The 25,984-nt window shown below is 39.5% G+C and overlaps 1 protein-coding gene and 1 long non-coding RNA gene across 8 annotated transcripts in view; one reads left to right on the plus strand and one right to left on the minus strand.

Moving 5' to 3' along the window:
- The window catches only part of KCNK2 (potassium two pore domain channel subfamily K member 2), a 231,297-nt gene extending 205,943 nt beyond the window's left edge, over positions 1–25,354 (plus strand). For 6 of the 7 annotated variants that reach the window (XM_004275241.3, XM_049702844.1, XM_049702873.1 and 3 more), the window contains exon 7: positions 21,749–25,354. In XM_004275241.3, coding sequence (XP_004275289.1) covers positions 21,749–22,066 — 318 coding nt within the window. In that variant the 3' untranslated portion in view covers positions 22,067–25,354. The remainder of the gene's footprint in view (positions 1–21,748) is intronic. The other variant, XM_033438008.2, reaches the window with a different exon arrangement.
- Positions 996–15,072, minus strand: LOC125963117 (uncharacterized). Its single transcript, XR_007474907.1, has 2 exons — positions 13,781–15,072; positions 996–2,806 (listed from the first exon to the last, which is right to left on the minus strand). It is a non-coding gene; the product is annotated as an uncharacterized LOC125963117 (long non-coding RNA).
- Positions 25,355–25,984: the final 630 nt, after the last annotated feature.

Raw genomic sequence — 25,984 nt, forward strand, 5'->3', positions numbered from 1 at the left:
TTGGGGTGATGAAGATGTTTTGCAGCTCGGCAGTGGTGATAGTTGCACAACATGGTGACAGCAGTACATTCCACTGAATGGTACAGTGAATTGTAAAATGATCAAAATGGTGAATTTTGTGTTACGTTCATTTTACTACAATAAAAAGGAGAAAGGATTAGGGAAAGACTTAGAGTTTGGGAAACTAAGGTGAACCGGTCCAGAAAAAGACAGCTCTACTGTTCAGTGTTCTCTCAGCTCTCCCAGTGCATTAATCCTCAGCAAAAAGTAGTCTGAACTTGTCGATGATAGTCATTCAACACAGTCCAGGGAAAAGTAAATAAAATAAAATCCAACTCTTCTTTTTTTTTTTTTAGAGGGATATTGTTTTACTACTAATTACCAGCATTTAGTAATGATAAGCCAAACATTAAGCCTTTAGGAAATTTGTGAACTCCTTCATTTCTTACAATAACTCTGTCAGATTGGTACCAGTATTTATCACCATTGATGAAGAAACTCAGTTTCAGAGGAAGACACTGAGGCACAGAGAGGTTGAATGTAACTTGTCCATAATTGCCCTAGCTGCTATGCTAATCTGCTTCATCAACCACTATCACCACTATCACATTTCTTTTTTTTTTTACATCTTTATTGGAGTATAATTGCTTTACAATGGTGTGTTAGTTTCTGCTTTATAACAAAGTGAATCAGTTATACATATGTTCCCATATCTCTTCCCTCTTGCGTCTCCCTCCCTCCCTATCCCACCCCTCCAGGCGGTCACAAAGCACTGAGCTGATCTCCCTGTGCTATGCGGCTGCTTCCCACTAGCTATCTACCTTACGTTTGGTAGTGTATATATGTCCATGCCTCTCTCTTGCTTTGTAACAGCTTACCCTTCCCCCTCCCCATATCCTCAAGTCTGTTCTCTAGTAGGTCTGTGTCTTTATTCCTGTCTTACCCCTAGGTTCTTCATGACATTTCTTTTTCTTAAATTCCATATATATGTGTTAGCATACGATATTTGTCTTTCTCTTTCTGACTTACTTCACTCTGTATGACAGACTCTAGGTCTATCCACCTCATTACAAATAGCTCAACTTCGTTTCTTTCTATGGCTGAGTAATATTCCATTGCATATATGTGCCTCATCTTCTTTATACATCTATCCGATGATGGACACTTAGGTTGTTTCCATCTCCGGGCTATTGTAAAAACAGCTGCAATGAACATTTTGGTACATGACTCTTTATGAATTATGGTTTTCTCAGGGTATATGCCCAGTAGTGGGATTGCTGGGTCATACGGTAGTTCTATTTGTAGTTTTTTAAGGAACCTCCGTACTGTTCTCCATAGTGGCTATACCAATTCACATTCCCAGCAGCAGTGCAAGAGTGTTCCCTTTTCTCCACACCCTCTCCAGCATTTATTGTTTGTAGATTTTTTGATGATGGCCATTCTGACTGGTGTGAGATGATATCTCATTGTAGTTTTGATTTGCATTTCTCTAATGATTAATGATGTTGAGCACTCTTTCATGTGTTTGTTGGCAGTCTATATATCTTCTTTGCAGAAATGTCTATTTAGGTCTTCTGCCCATTTTTGGATTGGGTTGTTTTTTTGTTATTGAGCGGCATGAGCTGCTTGTAAATTTTGAAGATTAACCCTTTGTCAGATGCTTCATTTGCAAATATTTTCTTCCCTTCTGAGGGTTGTCTTTTGGTCGTGTTTATGGTTTCCTTTGCTGTGCAAAAGTTTTGAAGTTTCATTAGGCCCCATTTGTTTATTTGTGTTTTTATTTCCATTTCTCTAGGAGGTGGGTCAAAAAGGATCTTGCTGTGATTTATGTCATAGAGTGTTCTGCCTATGTTTTCCTCTAAGAGTTTGATAGTTTCTGGCCTTACATTTATGTCTTTAATCCATTTTGAGCTTATTTTTGTGTATGGTGTTAGGGAGTGATCTAATCTCATACTTTTACATGTACATGTCCAGTTTTCCCAGCACCACTTATTGAACAGGCTGTCCTTTCTCCACTGTACATTCCTGCCTCCTTTATCAAAGGTAAGGTGACAATATGTGTGTGGGTTTATCTCTGGGCTTTCTATCCTGTTCCACTGATCTTTCTGTTTTTGTGCCAGTACCATACTGTCTTGATTACTGTAGCTTTGTAGTATAGTCTGAAGTCAGGGAGCCTGATTCCTCCAGCTCCGTTTTTCATTCTCAAGATTATTTTGGCTATTCGGGGTCTTTTGTGTTTCCATACAAAATGTGAAATTTTTTGTTCTAGTTCTGTGAAAAACGCCAGTGGTAGTTTGATAGGGATTGCACTGAATCTGTAGATTGCTTTGGGTAGTATAGTCATTTTCACAATGTTGATTCTTCCAATCCGAGAACACGGTATATCTCTCCATCTATTTCTATCATCTTTAATTTCTGTCATCAGTGTCTTACAATTTTCTGCATACAGGTCTTTTGTCTCCTTAGGTAGGTTTACTCCTAGATATTTTACTCTTTTTGTTGCAATGGTAAATGGGAGTGTTTCCTTGATTTCACTTTCAGATTTTTCATTAGTGTATAGGAATGCCAGGAGATTTCTGTGCATTAATTTTGTATCCTGCTACTTTACCAAATTCATTGATTAGCTCTAGTAGTTTTCTGGTAGCATCTTTAGGATTCTCTATGTATAGTATCATGTCATCTGCAAACAGTGACAGCTTTACTTCTTCTTTTCCGATTTGGATTCCTTTTATTTCCTTTTCTTCTCTGATTGCTGTGGCTAAAACTTCCAAAACTATGTTGAATAAGAGTGCTGAGAGTGGGCAACCTTGTCTTGTTCCTGATCTTAGTGGAAATGGTTTCAGTTTTTCACCACTGAGGACGATGTTGGCTGTCGGTTTGTCATATATGGCCTTTATTATGTTGAGGAAATTTCCCTCTATGCCTGCTTTCTGCAGGGTTTTATAAATGGGTGTTGAATTTTGTAAAAAGCTTTCTCTGCATCTAGTGAGATGATCATATGGTTTTTCTCCTTCAATTTGTTAATATGGTTTATCGCATTGATTGATTTGCGTATATTGAAGAATCCTTGCATTCCTGGAATAAACCGCACTTGATCATGATGTATGATCCTTTTACTGTGCTGTTAGATTCTCTTTGCTAGTATTTTGTTGAGGATTTTTGCATCTGTGTTCATCAGTGATACTGGCCTGTAGTTTTCTTTCTTTGTGACATCCTTGTCTGGTTTTGGTATCAAGGTGATAGTGGCCTCGTAGAATGAGTTTGGGAGTGTTCCTCCCTCTGCTATATTTTGGAAGAGTTTGAGAAGGATAGGTGTTAGCTCTTCTCTAAATGTTTGATAGAAGTCACCTGTGAAGCCATCTGGTCCTGGGCTTTTGTTTGTTGGAAGATTTTTAATCATAGTTTCAATTTCAGTGCTTGTGATTGGTCTGTTCATATTTTCTATTTTTTCCTGATTCAGTCTTGGCAGGTTGTTCATTTCTAAGAATTTGTCCATTTCTTCCAGGTTGTCCATTTTATTGGCATAGAGTTGCTTGTAGTAATCTCTCATGATCTTTTGTATTTCTGCAGTGTCAGTTGTCACTTCTCCTTTTTCATTTCTAATTCTATTGATTTGAGTCTTCTCCCTTTGTTTCTCTATGAGTCTGGCTAATGGTTTATCTATTTTGCTTATCTTGTTAAAGAACCAGCTTTTAGGTTTTTTGATCTTTGCTATCGTTTCCTTCATTTCTTTTTCATTTATTTCAGCTCTGATTTTTATGATTTCTTTCCTTCTGCTAACTTTGGGGTTTTTTTGTTCTTCTTTCTCTAATTCCTTTGATGCAAGGTTAGGTTGTTTCTTCGAGATGTTTCGTGTTTCTGAAGGTGGGCTTGTATTGCTATAAACTTCCCTCTTAAAACTGCTTTTGCTGCATCCCATAGGGTTTGGATCGTCATGTTTCCACTGTCATTTGTTTCTAGGTATTTTTTTTATTTCCTCTTTGATTTCTTCAGTGATCACCTGGTTATTAAGTAGTGTATTGTTTAGTCTCCATGTGTTTGTATTTTTTACAGATCTTTTCCCGTAATTGATATCTAGTCTCATAGCGTTGTGGTCGGAAAAGATACTTGAAACAATTTCAGTTTTCTTAAATTTACCAAGACTTGATTTGTGACCCAAGATATGATCCATCCTGGAGAATGTTCCATGAGCACTTGAGAAAAATGTGTATTCTGTTGTTTCTGGATGGAATATCCTATAAATATCAGTTAAGTCCATCTTGTTTAATGTATCATTTAAAGCTTGTGTTTCCTTATTTATTTTCATTTTGGATGATCTGTCCATTGGTGAAAGTGGGGTGTTAAAAGTCCCCTACTATGAATGTGTTACTGTCGATTTCCCCTTTTATGGCTGTTAGTATTTGCCTTATGTATTGAGGTGCTCTTATGTTGGGTGCATAAATATTTACAATTGTTATATCTTCTTCTTGGATCTATCCCTTGATCATTATGTAGTGTCCTTCTTTGTCTCTTCTAATAGTCTTTATTTTAAAGTCTATTTTGTCTGATATAAGAATTGCTACTCCAGCTTTCTTTTGGTTTCCATTTGCATGAAATATCTTTTTCCATCCCGTTACTTTCGGTCTGTATGTGTCTCTAGGTCTGAAGTGGGTCTCTTGTAGACCACAAATATATGGGTCTTCTTTCTGTATCCATTCAGCCAATCTGTGTCTTTTGGTGGGAGCATTTAGTCCATTTACATTTAAGGTAATTATGGATATGTATGTTCCTATTCCCATTTTCTTAATTGTATGGGTTCGTTATTGTAGGTCTTTTCCTTCTCTTGTGTTTCTTGCCTAGAGAAGTTCCTTTAGCAGTTGTTGTAAAGCTGGTTTGGTGGTGCTGAACTCTCTCAGCTTTTGCTTGTCTGTAAAGGTTTTAATTTCTCCATCAAATCTGAACGAGATCCTTGCTGGGTAGAGTAATCTTGGTTGCACAGTTTTCTCCTTCATCACTTTAAATATGTCCTGCCAGTCCCTTCTGGCTTGCAGAGTTTCTGCTGAAAGATCAGCTGTTAACCTTATGGGGATTCCCTTGTGTGTTATTTGTTGTTTTTCCCTTGCTGCTTTTAATATGTTTTCTTTGTATTTAATTTTTGACAGTTTGATTAATATGTGTCTTGGTGTATTTCTCCTTGGATTTATCCTGTATGGGACTCTCTGTGCTTTCTGGACTTGGTTAACTATTTCCTTTCCCATATTGGGGAAGTTTTCAACTATAATCTCTTCAAATATTTTCTCAGTACGTTTCTTTTTCTCTTCTTCTTCTGGAACCCGTATAATTCGAATGTTGGTGCATTTAATGTTGTCCCAGAGGTCTCTGAGACTGTCTTCAGTTATTTTCATTCTTTTTTCTTTATTCTGCTCTGCAGTAGTTATTTCCACTGTTTTATCTTCCAGGTCACTTATCCGTTCTTCTGCCTCAGTTATTCTGCTATTGATCCCATCTAGAGTATTTTTAATTTCATTTATTGTGTTGTTCATCATTCTTTGTTTCATCTTTAGTTCTTCTAGGTCCTTGTTAAATGTTTCTTGCATTTTGTCTATTCTATTTCCAAGATTCTGGATCATCTTTACTATCATTATTCTGAATTCTTTTTCAGGTAGACTGCCTATTTCCTTTTCATTTGTTAGGTCTGGTGGGTTTTTATCTTGCTCCTTCATCTGCGGTGTGTTTTTTCTGTCTTCTCATTTTGCTTATCTTACTGTGTTTGGGGTCTCCTTTTTGCAGGCTGCATGTTTGTAATTCCCGTTGTTTTTGGTGTCTGTCCCCAGTGGCTAAAGTTGGTTCAGTGGGTTGTGTAGGCTTCCTGGTGGAGGGTAATAGTGCCTGTGTTCTGGTGGATGAGGCTGGATCTTGTCTTTCTGGTGGGCAGGTCCACGTCTGGTGGTGAGTTTTGGGGTGTCTGTGGCTTTATTATGATTTTAGGCAGCCTCTCTGTTAATTAGTGGGGTTGTGTTCCTGTTTTGCTAGTTGTTCGGCATAGGGTGTCCAGCACTGTAGTTTGCTGGTCGTTGAGTGAAGCTGGGTGCTGGCGTTGAGATGCAGATCTCTGGGAGATTTTCACCGTTTGATATTATGTGGAGCTGAGCGGTCTCTTGTTGACCAGTGTCCTGAAATTGGCTCCTCCTCCTCAGAGGCACAGCACTGACTCCTGGCTGCAGCACCAAGAGCCTTTTATCCACAGGGCTCAGAATAAAAGGGAGAAAAAGTAGAAAGAAAGAATTACTAGAAGTAGGGAAGGAAGAGAGGGAGGGGGGAGGGAGGGGGGGAGAGAGAGAGAGAGAAAGAAAGAAAAGAGGGAGGGAGGAGGGAAGGAAGGAAGGAAGGAAGGAAGGAGGGAAGGAAGGAAAAAAGAAAGGAAGAAGATAAAGTAAAATAAAATAAAGTAAAATATAATAAAGTTATGAAAATAAATAATTATTAAGAAAAAAATTTAAAAAAAAAACGGACGGATAGAACCCTAGGACAAATGGTGGAAGCAAAGTGATACAGACAAAATCTCATACAGCAGCATACACATACACACTCAGAAAAAGAGGAAAAGAGGAAAAAATCATAAATCTTGCCCTCAAAGTCCACCTCCTCAATTTGGGATGATTCGTTGTGTATTCATGTATTCCACAGATGCAGGGTACATCAAGTTGATTGTGGAGCTTTAATCCGCTGCTTCTGAGGCTGCTGGGAGAGATTTCCCTTTCTCTTCTTTGTTCTCACAGCTCCCGGGGTTCAGCTTTGGATTTGACACCGCCTCTGCGTGTAGGTCGCTGGAGGGCGTCTGTTTTTTGCTTAGACAGGACGGGGTTAAAGGAGCCGCTGATTCGGGGGCTCTCGCTCACTCAGGCCGGGGGAGGGAGGGTTACAGAGTGCGGGGCGAGCCTGCGGTGGCAGAGGCCGGCGTGACGTTGCACCAGCCTGAGGCACGCCGTGCGTTCTCCCAGGGAAGTTGTCCCTGGATCCCGGGACCCTGGCAGTGGGCCACAGGCTGCAAAGCCTCCCCGGAAGGGGGTGTGGATAGTGACCTGTGCTCGCACACAGGCTTCTTGGTGGCGGCAGCAGCAGCCTTAGCGTCTCCTGCCCATCTCTGGGGTCCACGCTTTTAGCCACGGCTCGTGCCCGTCTCTGGAGCTCTTTTAAGCAGTGCTCTTAATCCCCTCTCCTCGTGCACCAGGAAACAAAGAAGAAAAAGTCTCTTGCCTCTTCGGCAGCTCCAGACTTTTCCCCGGACTCCCTCCCGGCTAGCCGTGGTGCACTAACCCCTTCAGGCTGTGTTCATGAAGCCGACCCCAGTCCTCTCCCTGCGCTCCGACCGAAGCCAGAGCCTCAGCTTGCAGCCCCGCCCGCCCCGGCAAGTGAGCAGACAAGTCTCTCGGGCTGGTGAGTGCCGGTCGGCACCGACCCCTGTTGCTGCGCTCTCCTCCGCGGCCCCGAAGCTCCCCCCACTCCACCACCCGCAGTGTCCGCCCGCGAAGGGGCTTCCTAGTGTCTGGAAACCTTTCCTCCTTCACAGCTCCCTCCCACTGGTGCAGGTCCCGTCCCTATTCTTTTGTCTCTGTTTATTCTTTTTTCTTTTGCCCTACCCAGGTACGTGGTAGGTGTCTTGCCTTCTGGGAGGTCTGAGGTCTTCTGCCAGCGTTCAGTAGGTGTTCTGTAGGAGTTGTTCCATGTGTAGATGTATTTCTGGTGTACCTGTGGGGAGGAAGGTGATCTCCGCGTCTTACTCTTCCGCCATCTTCCCCTCGTCCCTCCAGCTGTATTTTTAATGTATGTCTTCAGCATTCTCAAAACACCTCATGCTTTAAAGATCTCCAGAACTCTGAGTTTAGGCAATCTGTAGCACTTCTGGTGAGAATTTCAGAGACCTCAGGCCATGGTGCCACTTGGTGCCTAGAACCTGTGAGTTGTATTCTAGGGAGGAGTGTCCCATTTTTTCAATTTTATATCACTTATTCTGTATCTGGTATTCTCCTGTAAGCTCTTTAAGTACCTTTGGCAAGCCATATCATCATCACCAGCCTCATCATCATAATTACTAATTGTGTAGTCCTTTGTATTTTAAGAACACAGACCCCCACACATGTGCACACACATGCACACACACAATACTTGTTTCTCCTGTGAAATAGATTATTATGACCTTATTTTATAGATAAGGAATCTGAAACTCAAAAAAGGTTACATTGCTCGCCTGTAGGCACACAGGTAAGTGACAGAGCTGGAACTGGAGGCTTCTTCCCACCTCCTGCTAAACCCTCTTCCCTCTGTTTTCTGACATTTTCAGCTGCAGCCCTATGACCTCCTGAGATTGTCTTTCCACCCTTGGAAACTCCAGAGAAATTAGAAAAAAAAAAAGTCCCCCAAAGTGGTATTCTACCAGCCTCTGCCAGAGATTTAGTGCAATTAAAGATAAGAAAGTAAAGAGTTATGGATTAAGACAAGTCTGAGCTTTCCTTGCATTTAGCCTTTTCCTAATTTGCAGGAATCACTAATTTGTGGAAACACCTGGCTCTACAGAATGCTGTGTGTGTGTCATTAGTGCAACCTGAGAGATCATGGTGACTTTGTGAAACCTGTGTCTGGAGAAAAATCAGATCAAGTTCAATTTATCATGACCAGTGAAATTTCAAATCGCAACAGAGAGATGATTAAAATTTCTAAAGAATTTTCTGTGCAGGTGCCATGATCTAGTGAAAGACAGAGGTTACCTAAGTGTGCAGAAAGAGGAAACAGTGGGGTGACTGGGAACCCAGAGTCTGAAAACAGTAGGGATTAGATGGAAATTTCACAGTGTCCTCAAAATCTGAAAATATACATGTCTTTTGACCCGGTGTTTCCACTTCTAGTAATACTTGAACACATCAGCAAAGGTATGGTTATAAGAATGTTCACTGAAGTATTATTTTCCATAGCGAAAACAGACAAAAACCAAATCCATATGCATCAAGAGGGGCATGCCACACCCATCATCCTGTGCAGTGCTAGGCAGCTGGTAGAAACTGTGAAGTAGTATAATGAGTACTAAATGGGAAAAATGACTAAGATTGGTTAAGTGGGGAAAAAAGCCATTTGCAAAACAACGTGGTTAATATAAGACCACTTTTGCAAAAATATTAATGATCATCAAAATGGAAGAGGAATAAAGTAAGGTTAGCACAGAGAAGAAAAACAAGTGGCAGTATGTGTGCTACACTGTGTCTCATTGTTATCATTGAGATGTGAGATTACAGAGAACTTGAATTTGGGGGGGATATATTCATTCATTTCACAGGTATTTCTTAGAAGTCAGCTACATACCAGGTACTGTCTAGGTGCTGAGGATATTCATAGAACTTATATCCTAATTGGAGGAGATAGAAAATTAGCAAATAAATGTATTAACATTTGAATTTTGGGTAAGCAAAGTCTATTATTATTAACAATAAGAAGATTTTATTATTGAAGTATAGTTGATTTACAATGTTGTGTTAGTTTCAGGTGTACAGCAAAGTGAACCAGTTGTACATACATATATATATTCTTTTTCAGATTCTTTTCTTTTATAGATTATTACAAAATATTGAGTATAATTCCCTGTGCTATATAATAAGTCCTCGTTGGTTATCTATTTCATATATAGTAGTGTGTATCTGTTAATCTCAAACTCCTAATTTATCCTTCCTACCTTCTTGTTTTCTATGTCTGTGGGTCTATTTCTGTTTTGTAAATAAGTTCATTTGTATCATTTTTTAAGATTTCACTTAAGCGATATCATATGATATTTGTCTTCGGCTTACTTAGCATGATAACCTCTAGGTCCATTCATATTGCTGAAAATAGCATTATTTAGTTCATTTTTATGGCCGAGTAATATTCCATTGTATATATGTGTGTATATATGTACATATACATGTACACATATGTGTGTATATATGTATATGTGTGTGTGTGTATATATCTATATATATATATACACACACACACACACACACACACACACACACCCCACATCTAATAAGAAAATATTTTTAAGATAGAAATATGAGAAGACCATTACCAAAGAAAAAGAGAGGCAGATCCTATGAAGGTCAGTGGCCTTACTGGAGGTAAAAGTTTGGTAACCAAAACAAAGCTAATGGAAGCAACTCAACAAGTGGTTGATCTCCAAAATATACAAACAGCTCATGTGCTCAATATCAAAAAAGCAAACAACACAATCAAAAATGGGCAGAAGAGCTAAAGAAACATTTCTCCAAAGAAGATATACAGATAGCTAAAAAGGACATGAAAAGAGGCTCAACTTCACTAATTATTAGAGAAAGGCAAATCAAAACTACAATGAGGTATCACGTCACACCAGTAAGAATAGCCATCATCAAAAAACCTACAAACAATAAATGCTGGAGAGGGTGTGGAGAAAAGGGAACACTCTTGCACTGCTGCTGGGAATGTGAATTGGTGCATCCACTATGGAGAACAGTATGGAGGTTCCTTGAAAAACTAAAAATAGAGCTACCATATGATCCAGCAATCCCACTCCTGGGCATATATCTGGAGAAAACCATAATTCGAAAAAATACATGACCTCAGTGTTCATTGCAGCACTATTTACAATAGCCAAGACATGGAAGCAACCTAAATGTCCATCAACAGAGGAATGGATAAAGAAGATGTAGTACATATATTCAATGGAATATTACTCAGCCATAAAAAAGAATGAAATAATGCCATTTGCAGAAATATGGATGGACCTAGAGATTGTCATACTGAATGAAGTAAGTCAACAACAGAGAAAGACAAATATCATATGATTTCGCTTATATGTGGAATCTTAAAGAAATGGTACAAATGAACTTATTTACAAAACACAAATAGAGTCACAGATGTAGAAAACAAACTTATGCTTACCAAGGGGGAGGGGGGAGGGATAAATTGGGAGTTTGGGATTGACGTATACACACTATGATATATAAAACAGATAACTAATAAGAACCTACTGTGTAGCACAGGGAACTCTACTCAATACTTTGTAATGACCTATATGGGAAAAGAATCTAAAAAAGAGTGGATATATGTATATGTATAACTGATTCACTTTGCTGTACAGCAGAAACTAACACAACATTGTAAATCAACTATACCAACTAAAAATCAATTTAAAAAAATAATAGACCTAATTTTAGGTCCATAAGTTCAGACAGTGCCTCCAGACTTCAGGCATGATTGAGCGGCTTGCTCAGATGGATGTCCTTTAAGTAAGTGATTATTTCTTATTACACACTTGTATGTGGGAGGAAATTGAATATAGTTGTTGATTCTTACACTTTTCAAAGACATTTATTTAAACAAAAATGTATATTCTTAGCTGTTCCCTTTATAATATTAACCTTACTACTAAGATAAGCTCATCATAGAATATGATAGTATTAGTATTTGTTCTTTTTACACTTAGAAAATTATGAATTCTCAAATGTAACAGATTAATTCCTCTTTAATAAGATCACTAGTAAGGTGGGAATAAAAGAAATGTTTAGTTTTCATCAATAATTACTGTTTTATTTTATTTCATTTTTTTAACATCTTTATTGGAGTATAATTGCTTTACAATGGTGTGTTAGTTTCTGCTTTATAACAAAGTGAATCAGCTATACATATACATATATCCCCATATCTCCTCCCTCTTGCGTCTCCCTCCCACCCTCCCTATCCCACCCCTTTAGGTGGTCACAAAGTAACGAGCTGATCTCCCTGTGCTATGTGGCTGCTTCCCACTGGCTATCTATTTTACATTTGGTAGTGTAAATATGTCCATGCCACTCCCTCACTTCATCCCAGCTTACCCTTCTCACTCCCCGTGTCCTAAAGTCCATTCTCTACGTCTGCGTCTATATTCCGGTCCTGCCCCTAGGTTCTTCTGAACCTTTTTTTTTTTTTAGATTCCATATATATGTGTTAGCATACAGTATTTGTTTTTCTCTTTCTGATTTAGTTCACTCTGTATGACAGACTGTAGGTTGATCCATCTCACTACACATAACTGAATTTCATTTCTTATTATGGCTGAGTAATATTCCATTGTATATACGTGCCACATCTCCTTTATCCATTCATCTGTCGATGGACACTTAGGTTGCTTACATGTCCTGGCTATTGTAAATAGAGCTGCAATGAACATTATGGTAACATGACTCTTTATGAATTATAGTTTTCTCAGGCTTTATGCCCAGTAGTGGGATTGCTGGGTCATATGGTAGTTCTATTTTTAGTTTTTAAAGGAACCTCCATACTGTTCTCCATAGTGGCTGTATCAATTTACATTCCCAACAACAGTGCAAGAGGGTTCCCTTTTCTCCACAGCCTCTCCACCATTTTTTGTTTGTAGATTTTTTGGTGATGGCCATTATGACTGGTGTGAGGTGATACCTCATTAGAGTTTTGATTTGCATTTCTCTAATGATTAGGGATGTTGAGCATCCTTTAATGTGTTTGTTGGCAATCTGTATATCTACTTTGGAGAAATGTCTATTTAGGTCTTCTGCCCATTTTTGGATTGGGTTATTTGTTTTTTTGATATTGACCTGCACTAACTGCTTGTAAATTTTGGAGATTAATCCTTTGTCACTTGCGTCGTTTGCAAATATTTTCTCCCATTCTGAGGGTTGTCTTTTGGTCTTGTTTATCGTTTCCTTTGCTGTGCAAAAGCTTTGAAGTTTCATTAGGTCCCATTTGTTTATTTTTGTTTTTATTTCCATTTTTCTAGGAGGTGAGTCAAAAAGATCTTCCTGTGATTTATGTCATAGAGTATTCTGCCTGTGTTTTCCTCTAAGAGTTTTATACTGTCTGGCCTTAAATTCAGGTCTTTAATCCATTTTGAGTTTATTTTTCTGTATGGTGTTAGGGAGTGTTCTAATTTCATTCTTTTACATGTAGCTGTCCAGTGGCACTTATTGAAGAGGCTGTCTTTTCTCCATTGTATATTCTTGCCTCCTTTATCAAAAATAAGGTGACCATATGTGTGTGGGTATATCTCTGGGCTTTCTATCCTGTTCCATTGATCTATATTTCTGTTTTTGTGCCAGTATCATACTATCTTGATCACTGTAGCTTTGTAGTAGAGTCTGAAATCAGGGAGCCTGATTCCTCCAGCTCCATTTTTCTTTCTCAAGATTGCTACGGCTATTCAGGGTCTTTTGTGTTTCCATACAAACTGTGAAATATTTTTTCTAGTTCTGTGAAAAATGCCAGTGGTAGTTGATAGGGATTGCATTGAATCTGTAGATAGCTTTGGGTAGTACAGTCATTTTCACAATGTTGATTCTTCCAATCCGAGAACATGGTATATTTCTCCATCTATTTGTATCATCTTTAATTTCTTTCAGCAGTGTCTTATAGTTTTCTGCATACAAGTCTTTTGTCTCCTTAGGTAGGTTTATTCCAAGGTATTTTATTCTTTCTGTTGCAGTGGTAAATGGGAGTGTTTCCTTAATTTCTCTTTCAGATTTTTCATCATTAGTGTATAGGAATGTGAGAGATTTCTGTGCATTAATTTTGTATCCTGCTACTTTACCAAATTCATTGATTAGCTCTAGTAGTTTTCTGGTAGCATCTTTAGGATTCTCTATGTATAGTATCATGTTATCTGCAAACAGTGACAGCTTTACTACTTCTTTTCCGATTTGTATTCCTTTTATTTCTTTTTCTTCTCTGATTGCTATGGCTAAAACTTCCAAAACTGTGTTAAATATTAGTGATGAGAGTGGACAACCTTGTCTTGTTCCTGATCTTAGAGGAAATGGTTTCAGTTTTTCACCATTGAGAATGATGTTGGCTGTGGGTTTGTCATATATGGCCTTTATTATGTTGAGGTAAGTTCCCTCTACGCATACTTTCTGGAGGGTTTTTATCATAAATGGGTGTTGAATTTTGTCGAAAGCTTTTTCTCCATCTATTGAGATGATCATATGGTTTTTCTCCTGCATTTGTTAATTGATTGATTTACGTATATTGATTGATTTGCGTATATTGAAGAATCCTTGCACTTCTGGGATAAACCCCACTTGATCATGGTGTATGATCCTTTTAATGTGCTGTTGGATTCTGTTTGCTAGTATTTTGTTGAGGATTTTTGCATCTATGTTCATCAGTGATATTGGCCTGTAGTTTTCTTTCTTTGTGACATATTGGCTGGTTTTGGTATCAGGGTGATGGTGGCCTCGTAGAATGAGTTTGGGAGTGATCCTCCCTCTGCTATATTTTGCAAGACTTTGAGAAGGATAGGTATTAGCTGTTCTCTAAATGTTTGATAGAATTCACCTGTGAAGCCATCTGGTCGTGGGCTTTTGTTTGTTGGAAGATTTTTAATCACAGTCTCAATTTCAGTGCTTGTGATTGGTCTGTTTATATTTTCTGTTTCTTCCTGGTTCAGTCTTGGAAGGTTGTGCTTTTCTAAGAATTTGTCCATTTCTTCCAGGTTGTCCATTTTATTGGCATAGAGTTGCTTGTAGTAATCTCTTATGATCCTTTGTATTTCTGCAGTGTCTGTTGTTACTGCTCCTTTTTCATTTCTAATTCTATTGATTTGAGTCTTCTCCCCTTTTTTCTTGATGAGTCCGGCTAATGGTTTTTCAATTTTGTTTATTTTCTCAGAGAACCAGCTTTTAGTTTTATTGACCTTTGCTGTTGTTTCTTTCATTTGCTTTCCATTTATTTCTGATCTCATCTTTATGATTTCTTTCCTTCTGCTAACTTTGGGGTTTTTTTGTTCTTCTTTCTCTTTGCTTTAGATGTAAGGTTAGGTTGTTTGAGATGTTTCTTCTGTCTTGAGGTAGGATTGTTTTGCTATAAACTTCCCTTTTAGAACTGCTTTTGCTGTGTCCCATAGATTTTGGGTCGTCCTGTTTTGTCATTTGTTTCTAGGTATTTTTTTATTTCCTCTCGGATATCTTCAGTGATCTCTTGGCTTTGTAGTAGTTTGTTGTTTAGCCTCCATGTGTTTGTATTTTTTACAGATTTTTTCCTGTAATTGATATCTAGTCTCATAGCGTTGTGGTTGGCAAAGATACTTGATACGATTTCAATTTTCTTAAATTTACCAAAGCTTCATTTGTTACCCAAGATATGATCTATCCTGGAGAATGTTCCATGAGCACTTGAGAAGAAAGTGCATTCTGTTGTTTTTGGATGGAATGTCCTATAAATATCAATTAAGTCCATTTTGTTTAATGTATCATTTAAAGCTTGTGTTTCCTTATTTATCTTCATTTTGGATGATCTGTCCATTGGTGAAAGTGGGGTGTTAAAGTCCCGTACTATGATTGTGTTACTGTCGATTTCCCCTTTTATGGCTGTTAGTATTTGCCTTATGTATTGAGGTGTTCCTATGTTGGGTGCATAAATAGCTACAATTGTTATATCTTCTTCTTGGATTGATCCCTTGATCATTATGTAGTGTCCTTTGTCTCTTGTAATATTCTTTGTTTTAAAGTCTATTTTGTCTTATATGAGAATTGCTACTCCAGCTTTGTTTTGATTTCCATTTGCATGGAATATCTTTTTCCATCCCCTCACTTTCAGTCTGTATGTGTCTCTAGGTATGAAGTGGGTCTCTTGTAGACAGCACATATATGGGTCTTGTTTTTGTATCCATTCAGCAGTCTATTGTCTTTTGGTGGGAGCATTTAATCCATTTATATTTAAGGTAACTATCGATATGTATGTTCTTATTATCATTTTCTTAATTGTTTGGGGTTTGTTATTGTAGGTCTTTTCCTTCTCTTGTGTTTCATGCCTAGAGAAGTTCCTTTGGCATTTGCTGTAAAGCTTGTTTGGTGGTGCTGAATTCTCTTAGCTTTTGCTTTTCTGTAAATGTTTTAACTTCTCTGTTGAATCCAAATGAGATCCTTGCTGTGTTATCTTGGTTGTAGGTTTTTCCCTTTCATCACTTTAAATATGTCCTGCCACTCTCTTCTGGCTTGCAGTGTTTCTGCTGAAGGATCAGCTGTTAACCTTATGGGGGTTCCCTTGTAACCTTATGGGGGTTCCCTTGTATGTTATTATTTTCTTTTCCCTTGCTGATTTTAATATTTTTTCTTTATATTTAATTTTTGATAGTTTGATTAATATTTGTCTTGGCGATTTCTCCTTGCATTTATCCTGTATGGGACTCTCTGTGCTTCCTGGAGTTGATTATCTCCTTTCCCATATTATGGAATTTTTCAACTATAATCTCTTCTCAGTCCCTTTCTTTTTGTCTTCTTCTTCTGGGACCCCTATAATTTGAATGTTTGTGCATTTAATGTTGTCCCAGAGGTCTCTGTGCTGTTCTGACTTCTTTTCATTCTTTTTTCTTTATTCTGCTCTGCCGTAGTTATTTCCACTATTTTTTTAAAATTAATTAATTAATTAATTTTTGGCTGTGTTGGGTCTTCGTTTCTGTGCAAGGGCTTTCTCTAGTTGTGGTAAGCAGGTGCGGGCCTCTCAGTATCATGGCCTCTCTTGTTGCAGAGCACAAGCTCCAAATGCACAGGCTTAGTAGTTGTGGCTCACGGGCCCAGGTGCTCTGCGGTATGTGGGATCTTCCCAGACCAGGGCTTGAACCCGTGTCCCCTGCATTGGCAGGCAGATTCTCAACCACTGCACCACCAGGGAAGCCCTATTTCCACTATTTTATCTTCCAGGTCACTTATCCGTTCTTCTGCCTCAGTTATTCTGCTATTGATTCCTTCTAGAGAATTTTAAATTTCATTTATTGTGTTATTCATCATTGTTTGCTCTTTAGTTCTTCTAGGTCCTTGTTAAATGTTTCTTGTATTTTCTCCATTCTATTTCCAAGATTTTGGATCATCTTTACTATCATTGTTCTGAATTTTCAGGTGGACTGCCTATTTCCTCTGCATTTGTTTGGTCTGATGGGTTTTTAACTTGCTCCTTCATCTGCTGTGTGCTTCTCTGTCTTCTCATTTTGGTTAACTTACTGTGTTCGGGGTCTCCTTTCGCAGGCTGCTGGTTCATAGTTCCTGTTGTTTATGGTGTCTGCCCTCAGTGCCTACGGTTGGTTTTGTCGGTTGTGTAGGCTTCCTGGTGGAGGGGACTGGTGCCTGTGTTGTGGTGGATGAGGCTGGATCTTGTCTTTCTGGTGGGCAGGACTGCGTCCAGTGGTGTGTTTTGGGGTGCCTGTGACCTTATTTCGATTTTAGGCAGCTTCTCTGCTAATGGGTGGTTTTGTGTTCCTGTCTTGCTTGTTGTTTGGCATAGGGTGTCCAGCACCGTAGCTTGCTGGTTGTTGAGTGGAGCTGGGTCTTAGCGTTGAGACGGAGATCTGTGGGAGAGCTTTCGCCGTCTGATATTATGTGGAGCTGGGATGTCTCTGGTGGACCAATGTCCTGAACTTGGCTCTCCCACCTCAGTGGCACAGGCCTGACACCTGGCTGGAGCACCAAGACCCTGTCAGCCACATGGCTCAGAAGTACAGTGCTCCCAAAGTCCACCGTCTCAGTTTTGGGATAATTTGTTGTCTATTCAGGTATTCCAGTGATGCAGGGAACATCAATTTGATTGTGCAGGTTTTTTTTTTTTTTTGCGGTACGTGGGCCTCTCCCGTTGCGGAGCACAGGCTCCAGACGCGCAGGCTCAGCGGCCATGGCTCACGGGCCCAGCCGCTCCACGGCATGTGGAATCTTCCCAGACCTGGGCATGAACCGGTGTCCCTTGCATCGGCAGGCAGACTCTCAACCACTGTGCCACCAGGGAAGCCCTGATTGTGCAGATTTAATTTGCTGCTCCTGAGGCTGCTGGGAGAAATTTCCCTTTCTCTTCTTTGTTCTCACAGCTCCTGGGTTTCAGCTTTGGATTGGCCCCGCCTCTGCATGTAGGTCACGTGAGGGCATCTGTTCTTCACTCAGACAGGACGGGGTTAAAGCAGCAGCTGATTAGGGGGCTCTGGTTCACTCAGGCTAGGGGCGAGGGAGGGGTACGTAATGTGGGGTGAGCCTGCAGCGGCCGAGGCCGGTGTGACATTGCAACAGCCTGAGGCGCGCTGTGTGTTCTTCCAGGGAAGTTGTCTCTCGATCAGGGGACCCTGGCAGTGGCGGGCTGCACAGGCTCCCAGGAGGGGAGGTGTGGATAGTGACCTGTGCTTGCACACAGGCTTCTTGGTGGCTGCAGCAGCAGCCATAGTGTCCCATGCCCATCTCTGGTGTCTGCACGGATAGCTGCGGCTCGCGCCCATCTCTGGAGCTCGTTTAGGCAGTGCTCTGAATCCCATCTCCTCGAGCACCTCGAAACAATGGTCTCTTGCCTCTTAGGCATGTCCAGACTTTTTCCCGGACTCCCTCCCGGCTAGCTGTGGCACATTAGCCCCCTTCAGGCTGTGTTCACGCAGCCAGCCCCAGTCCTCTCCCTGGGATCCGACCTCCGAAGCCTGAGCCTCAGCTCCCAGCCCCGCCCGCCCCGGTGGGTGAGCAGACAAGCCTCTCGGGCTGGTGAGTGCTGGTCGGCACCAATCCTCTGTGCGAGAATCTCTCTGCTTTGCCCTCTGCACCCCTGTTGCTGAACTCTCCTCTGTGGTTCCGAAGCGCCCCCTCCGCCCCCCGTCTCCACCAGTGAAGGGGCTTCCTAGTGTGTGGAAACTTTCCCTCCTTCACAGCTCCCTCCCAGAGGTGTAGGTCCCATCCCTATCCTTTTTTCTCTGTTTTTTCATTTTTCTTTTGCCCTACCAAGGTACGCGGGGAGTTTCTTACCTTTTGGGAAGTCTGAGGTCTTCTGCCAGCGTTCAGTCAGTGTTCTGTAGGAGTTGTTCCACGTGTAGATGTATTTCTGATGTATTGTGGGGAGGAAGATGATCTCTACATCTTACTCCTCTGCAGTCTTGAAGATCTCCTACTGTTTTATTTTAAATAGCAAATTTCAGGGCTTCCCTGGTGGCGCAGTGGTTGAGAGTCCGCCTGCCGATGCAGGGGACATGGGTTCGTGCCCCAGTCCGGGAAGATCCCACATGCTGCGGAGCGGCTGGGCCCACGAGCCATGGCCGCTGAGCCTGCGCATCCGGAGCCTGTGCTCTGCAACGGGAGAGGCCACAACAGTGAGAGGCCTGCGTACCACAAAATAAATAAATAAAATAGCAAATTTCACACTGCTCAGGATTATCTGTACTGTAAACTAGAAGAATTTAATAACATGTTGGACAATGATTAACTGTATTGTTCAAGACCATATTAATCAGGTTTTCTCTTTGTGTTTCTGCACCATCTTTAAGCAGGCTGCAATTTTCCGTCTTTAAAATTAAATTGAAACTGGTAGAGAAACAACTGAATCTCTTAACTGTTTATGTTAAAATATTATTTTGAAACTTTCTTGATAGTATTTACTTATTAATTCAATGCAATTCATCAAGTTTCTACTCAGTGCCTTCTCTATTCCAGACACTAGATGTTTTATATACACCAATGAATGTAGTATAGGCTCCGAACTCAAGAATGCTTAGTCTAATCAAAAAGACAGCTAGGTATATAGAAAAAGAATATCAACAGTTGGAGGGTTTATTTATAAGTGCATTTGGAGTGATTCAGCATTTTTTATAAGTGCATTTGGAGTGATTCAGCATTTTTTTACCACTGACTGATACTGCCTATACTTTTCTAACCAGAGAGTCCCCCCAAAGCAGAATTAAACATTCAATAATTGCTTTTAGAGCTAAGTACAGTCATACACGGTCCCTTATGGGAACAGTAAGAATCTTCAGGCTGAATCACTATAAATTTAGCACTTCTTTCCCTGCAAGTTCCCTTTAAGTTGCCTCAGTGATTAAGGAATGCTTGATCTTGCCAGTTATGCATGCCACAAAGTTCTCATTTTTCCAGTTCGCTTTTTTCAGAACCAGACCCAGAAAACAAGCAATTATTTCTTGCTAGGTCAATACAAGTGGGAAATAAAAGACCTTTATAAAATAAAGGTAGATCATCAAATGTGTGCATGTAAGTGATTATGGATGGATGAGGAAGAGTTGGTCTGCCATGTGCCACCTTCTAAGGATATTTGAACAGTTTTCGTACACACACATACACACAAACATATCTATGACCATCCGAGTGCACGTATACATCATGTTGAAGTAGACGTACATACATCTGCTCTCTTATAAATCAGATTTTCAGTATAAATATTTAGAACCCAACTTTGTCCGATCAAGCTGCTATAACAAAATACCGCACACTGGGGATCTTATAAACAGCATTGATTTCTCACAGTTCTAGAGATTCAAGATCACAGTGCCAACATGACAGAGTGAGGACTCTTCCTGATTTGTAGACAGAGCCTTCTTACTGTGTCCTCACATGGTGGAAGGGGTGAGGGATCTCTCTGGAACCTCTTTTGTAAGAGTGCTGATCTCATTCATGAAGGCTTCACTTCATGACTTAAGCACCTCCCTAAGGCCCCACCTCCTAATATAATCACCTTTGCAGTTAGTATTTCAACATATGAACTTTCAGGAGACACCAACGTTCAGACTATAGCAGAAACCATCAGTTTCTGATCACATCAAAATTTTAAACAAAAAGCGACAGAGGTAAAATAAGACAAAACAAAGCAGTAGTTATTTGCTTGCCAGGTGAAAAGGAGCCCATTTCACTTAAAAATTGAGTTCTGTGGAGCTCCCTAATCCAAGAGCAGAAGTGCTAGCAATAGGGAATGGGGGAGTTGTTCCGCGTTAGGAGATTATTCTAAGAGATATCCTAGATTATTAAATTCTAGTTGGTTAAGAAAAAGATTATAAAGTTTCCCATGGGATGGGTCATTATTCTGTTTCAGGTCACTAAAGTGCAGATATAATTTTAAAGAGGTCAAAGAAAACATTATGCATATGCTTAGCACTTGGCAATGTCTTTTTCTTCAACCTCAAACAAAGGCCACAATGATAACTATACAGTGATAGGCTCTTGCAGTTGAAGTGTATTACCCAGCCATCCTGCTAGGTGTGTGCTGTGAAGATGCCTGTTCCACAGCTGAGGAAATGGCAGCTCAGACAGGTTAACTTCACTAATTCCACAAACATTCATTGAGAAACTATTCCTTGGACTTAATCATTCTCCAATGGGCCTCAAAATGAACTTGCCAGGCCTTGTTTATTTGCTTTCCCTGGAATCAGAAACAAAGTATTTTATGGCTTATTTAGTAAATAGAGGATTCCTAAATGACCAGTGTGGGGTTGGAGTCAAAGTTCTTGCACACACCATTTCTGCTCTCTAAAATCTCTGTTTATATCCTGAGCAAACAGCATCACTGCTATGAGAACCAACCAGGTCACCTGGGTTCACACTCCAGGCTCTTTTACTCTGTCTTGCTGCTTCTCCTATGTCTTATTGCCTTCTCTACATTCAAATACTTCTTTAAATTACAGATTAAAAAAGAAACAGAGCTTTAAAAAGTCAGAGATTGCCTTTTGATCAGAAGTTTCGATGACAGGATTTGTTTCCCAAAACAAGGGCATCTAGTACCTCTAATATAATTTGGTTAATAGAGTTTAAGCTCACAGATTCATTTTTAGAGTCATATCTATATAAAATGGAAGCTTCTTCCTCACAACTTGCCTAAGTACCTCAATTGTCAGACCTCTCATATTACAAAAGTCTACAATGTTCTTTTCAAAACCCCCAAATACAGTAATCAGAAGGTAAAGCACACAAAACATTGACTGTCCTGTTGGTGTCTCTGTCATTTCTCTGCGTGCATGTTCCAGGTGGGAGAGTTCAGAGCCCATGCTGCTGAGTGGACAGCCAACGTCACGGCCGAATTCAAGGAAACCAGGAGGCGGCTGAGTGTGGAGATTTACGACAAGTTCCAGCGTGCCACCTCCATAAAGCGGAAGCTCTCCGCAGAACTGGCTGGAAACCACAACCAGGAGCTGACTCCCTGTAGGAGGACCCTGTCAGTGAACCACCTCGCCAGCGAGAGGGATGTCTTGCCTCCCTTACTGAAAACTGAAAGTATCTATTTGAACGGATTGACGCCACACTGTGCAGGCGAGGAAATTGCTGTTATTGAGAACATTAAATAGCCCTCTCTTTGAAGAGCCCTAGGCATAGCCATAGGTGAGGACTTCTATATGCTCTTTTTGACTGTTGTCGGTAGCGTTTTTTAAATTGTGCATGAGCTCCAAAAAGGAAAAAAAAAAAAAAAAAAGATACACCTATCATGGTCATCTACCATCAAGAGAATTTGAATTCTGAGCCAGCACTATCTTTTTGATGATTCTTGGTCCACTTTCTTTGACCAGTGGAATAAAACAAGCAATGTCTGATGCCTTTTTGTGCCCAGACTGTTTTCCTCTCTCTTTTCCAAATGTGCCAAAAGGCCTCAGAATGAATTATAATTGTTTCCGGTAATAATGTAGCTTTGAGGGATCAGTCCTTAACTTTTCAGGGTCTACCTAACTGAGCCTAGATTATGGACCATTTATGGATGACAACATTTCTTTTTGTAAATGGCAAGAAATTCTTATGCAGCCTTTTACCTAAGAAATTTTCTGTCAGTGCCTTATCTTACGAAGAAACAGAACCTCTCTAGCTAATGTGTGGTTTCTCCTTCCCCGCCCCACCCCTAGGCTCAACTCCGCAGTCCTTTACCCCACAACTCCTGTTTGAATACCATACCTTGCTGGAAACAGCGTGTAAAATGACCGGAGTGATGATGCCCGAAGAAGGACTAGATGCCAAATTAGATGGACATTGAAGCAACACTCAGAAACCCTAGCGTTAAAGGCACTGCAGAGAAATGAGGTGCAAAGACGGCCCCTCTGAGTATTTATTTGACTCAGGTACCAATGGTACATATATACAGTGTAATTATTACCAGGCCAGTAAAACTGACTGCTCTCAATCAGTCCCTTTTTTCCTGGCAGTATTTAAAATTTATCATTTTTGACTAACTATATATACATCTTTTAACAGTGGAAGAAGGAAAGCCATACATATATATATATATCCATATATATACATAAATGATCTGACAAAACTATGAAAATGGATATTCTTGAAGGCGAGTTTAGACAGTTGGTGTGAATTGCCATTTGGATGAAAAGAAGATAGTAAAACGATGTGTTACAAGCATTTGCTAATAAACATTGTACTGCCAGCATCTATTTGCTTTTTGATGTATGAAAAGCGCATATCATTTTCTTTCCTTGGGTAACTTCTGCCAGATGAGGGGAGGGAATGTAGGAGGCAGAGCTGGGCACAGTCCTGACCTTCTGTGGGTGTACCTCTGGAGTTGTGGCTGAGTGTGAGAGCAGAGTTGAAACTGGGATCACTGTGATTTTGCACACGGAAAAATGCAGATTGCAGGCATAATTCATCTCTGACATTAGAGAAAAAGCTGTTATAGCACAATTCAAATCTTGAGAGTTTTTTTTTTTTTAAAGATAGAAAAGGCTGTTAATCCTCTTTAGTTTAATTTTATATCTTGCAACTCTTTGGATGTTTTCAAGATTCAGAAGAAATTCAGTAAAGGCACCTAGTAGATTGCTACTCTTTCTTTTATTTTCATACACAGATCTGCTGTACATTGTAACTATAATTTGTAAAATGCAGAAAGAAAATGATTTCCCTAAATATAATTGCAAAACATTACTTTTATTCTTGGGGGTCAGGGGTGTATCTGAATAAGTGGCATTCAGATTAGGGTCTTAAAAAATAAACCCAGGATCTTAAAAAAAAAAAAAACTTAATAAATGCTTATTTTCCAAAGTTTAAATTTAAGCTAGAAATGTAAATATTCAGTTAACTTGTTGAAGGTACTTTTATAAACTTAAAAAATTCTAACCAAAATTTTAGAAAGTCAGGCTCTTTTAGAAGGAAAGCTACACCCACTTCCTCAATAACTGTTCTGAAAGTTCATATGGTGGAATGCACCATGTATAAACTGTGAATTGTATTGACAAATAAAGTTTGTAATTAAAGTCGGCATTTTCTGAGTCTCCTGCTTGCTGCTGAGGATTTAGATCTGATTCTGGCTGTGCAGAACTCCAGAACTCCACTTTTCATGCTGAGTTTTTGTGGCTCCTTTGTTCACAGTATTCAAGAAATATTTTTGATGCAGTATTACTACCCTTGTTAAATACATGCAGATGTTCTTCTTGGTGGCTGTTAATCAAAAGTAAAACCCTGATAGTTCACTTTTAAAATATGATATTTTAAAGAGCATATAAATTCAAGATGGTTTCTATTAAATTATATTATATCAATATCTTAAATCATTGTTAGGCCTTGTCTTGACACTGAAGTAATTGGAATGCCGAACATGGGCACCTGAATGTTTTTTGTAGGAAAGGTCAAACATCCTGGCAGTGTTGAAGCCTAAAGAAGGTAGTTGCCAACTAATCTTCTAAACCTCATACCCCTAATATTTGGACTACATATCTTGTCAGTATCTTATATAAATTTATTTATTCATTCCCAGGCACCTTGATACTCAGTAAATATCCTAAAACTGATCCCCAGCATTATCCTTAAGATTGGGGAAAATCTAAGGAAACGTGTGTGTATTATATCAATTTTATTTTTTCAAGTTTCATTCTGTTTACTTCTTGTGGAGAGAATATTGACAAAGGTTTTGGCATAGTTTATGAGTTTGTTTTTTCAATGGACCAGTTTAAGAATGAATAGTCTTGCCCTGAAGGATATTTGGGAAAATAAAAAGTACCAAACCCAGCAAGGATCAGGAACCTGTCTGATCTGGAATCTTAGACATGGGTTCTAGACAAGGCTTTCTATCCACCTTACAACTAGTAAATTTAAAATGACTGTTTTGGAGTTCTATTAATTTATTACATAAATCTATGTACTTTGCTGCCATACTTCATGTGACACTGCCTTTTTTTTCAATAATATTTCACTCTTGCAATACAGGAAAAGTGAAACTTCTAAAGCCAAGAAGGAATTGAATAATTTGTCTTGGCCGTCAAAAAAAATGAGAGAAGGGTGTAAGGCTTGGTCTTTTTCTCAAATTCTAAGGAACATGACATAAAAGGAGGACTAAATCCCACCTCACTTTCTATAAAACAATCTGTAGAATTCATTGATTCTGAAGGCCAAAAGTTCAGACTAAGAGAAATTTTACATTGAACACCAGAAAAAAATATTTAGACATTCTGCAAGACTTGAGATAGCTATTTATGCCTAGGACTATTTTTGTTTTCCTTTAAAGAAAAATGTTTGCTGTTCTAGTAAAATCATAACTTATTTGTGGTTTGCATTCCTTATCAAAGTGTGAGTATAAATTTGCTTTTGTGTAAAGTAAAAGCTGTCTCTATTTGAATACTCGTAACTGCATTAAAATTAATATATGATTTTTGCTTCAGCATGACTTTACTTAAATGTTCTTTTCCAGAGAAACTTACTGGTCTTGCACATGCTCATCTGTTGGTTCTGAGATGGTATGGAGTAACCTGGTTACTTTTGGTAGAAACTTTTGGCAGTAACTTACTGTGGCTATCTTAATAAGGGGGAATCTTCATAACTCCACGGGCCTCCTTCATCCCACCCCACCTCAAAGGATTATACAGCTTTTGTTTCACACATGGTACTTCCCCTCCCAGATCTCAGCTACCCCTTCCTAAAAGGCAGGGATTCGTTCCCATAACCAGGACTTTTGACTCTGCTCTTTTGACTCAACACCATTTGTTCACTAAGCCCCAGTTTTTACTATTTCTAATATTCATAAAAACATTTGTTATTTTCCTAGGATTAGCATTATAAAATATGTTCACTGTGTTATGCTCGTCTCAGTTTCCAGCTATGTTGTTTTCTTTTTATCTGTCATTCTTTTCCAAAGTACTTCTGTACATTCACCAAAGACTCGCTGCCTGGTCTTTATTCTTTTTCTTTTGCCCTCTCAGATTGGATTTCTCTCTGAGCTCCATCTTCATCTAGCTAACTCCAGTTGGATATCTCCATTTCTCAAAGGCACCTCAGCATAA

The sequence above is a fragment of the Orcinus orca genome, chromosome 1, assembly GCF_937001465.1.
Source record: "Orcinus orca chromosome 1, mOrcOrc1.1, whole genome shotgun sequence".
Taxonomy (NCBI): domain Eukaryota; kingdom Metazoa; phylum Chordata; class Mammalia; order Artiodactyla; family Delphinidae; genus Orcinus; species Orcinus orca.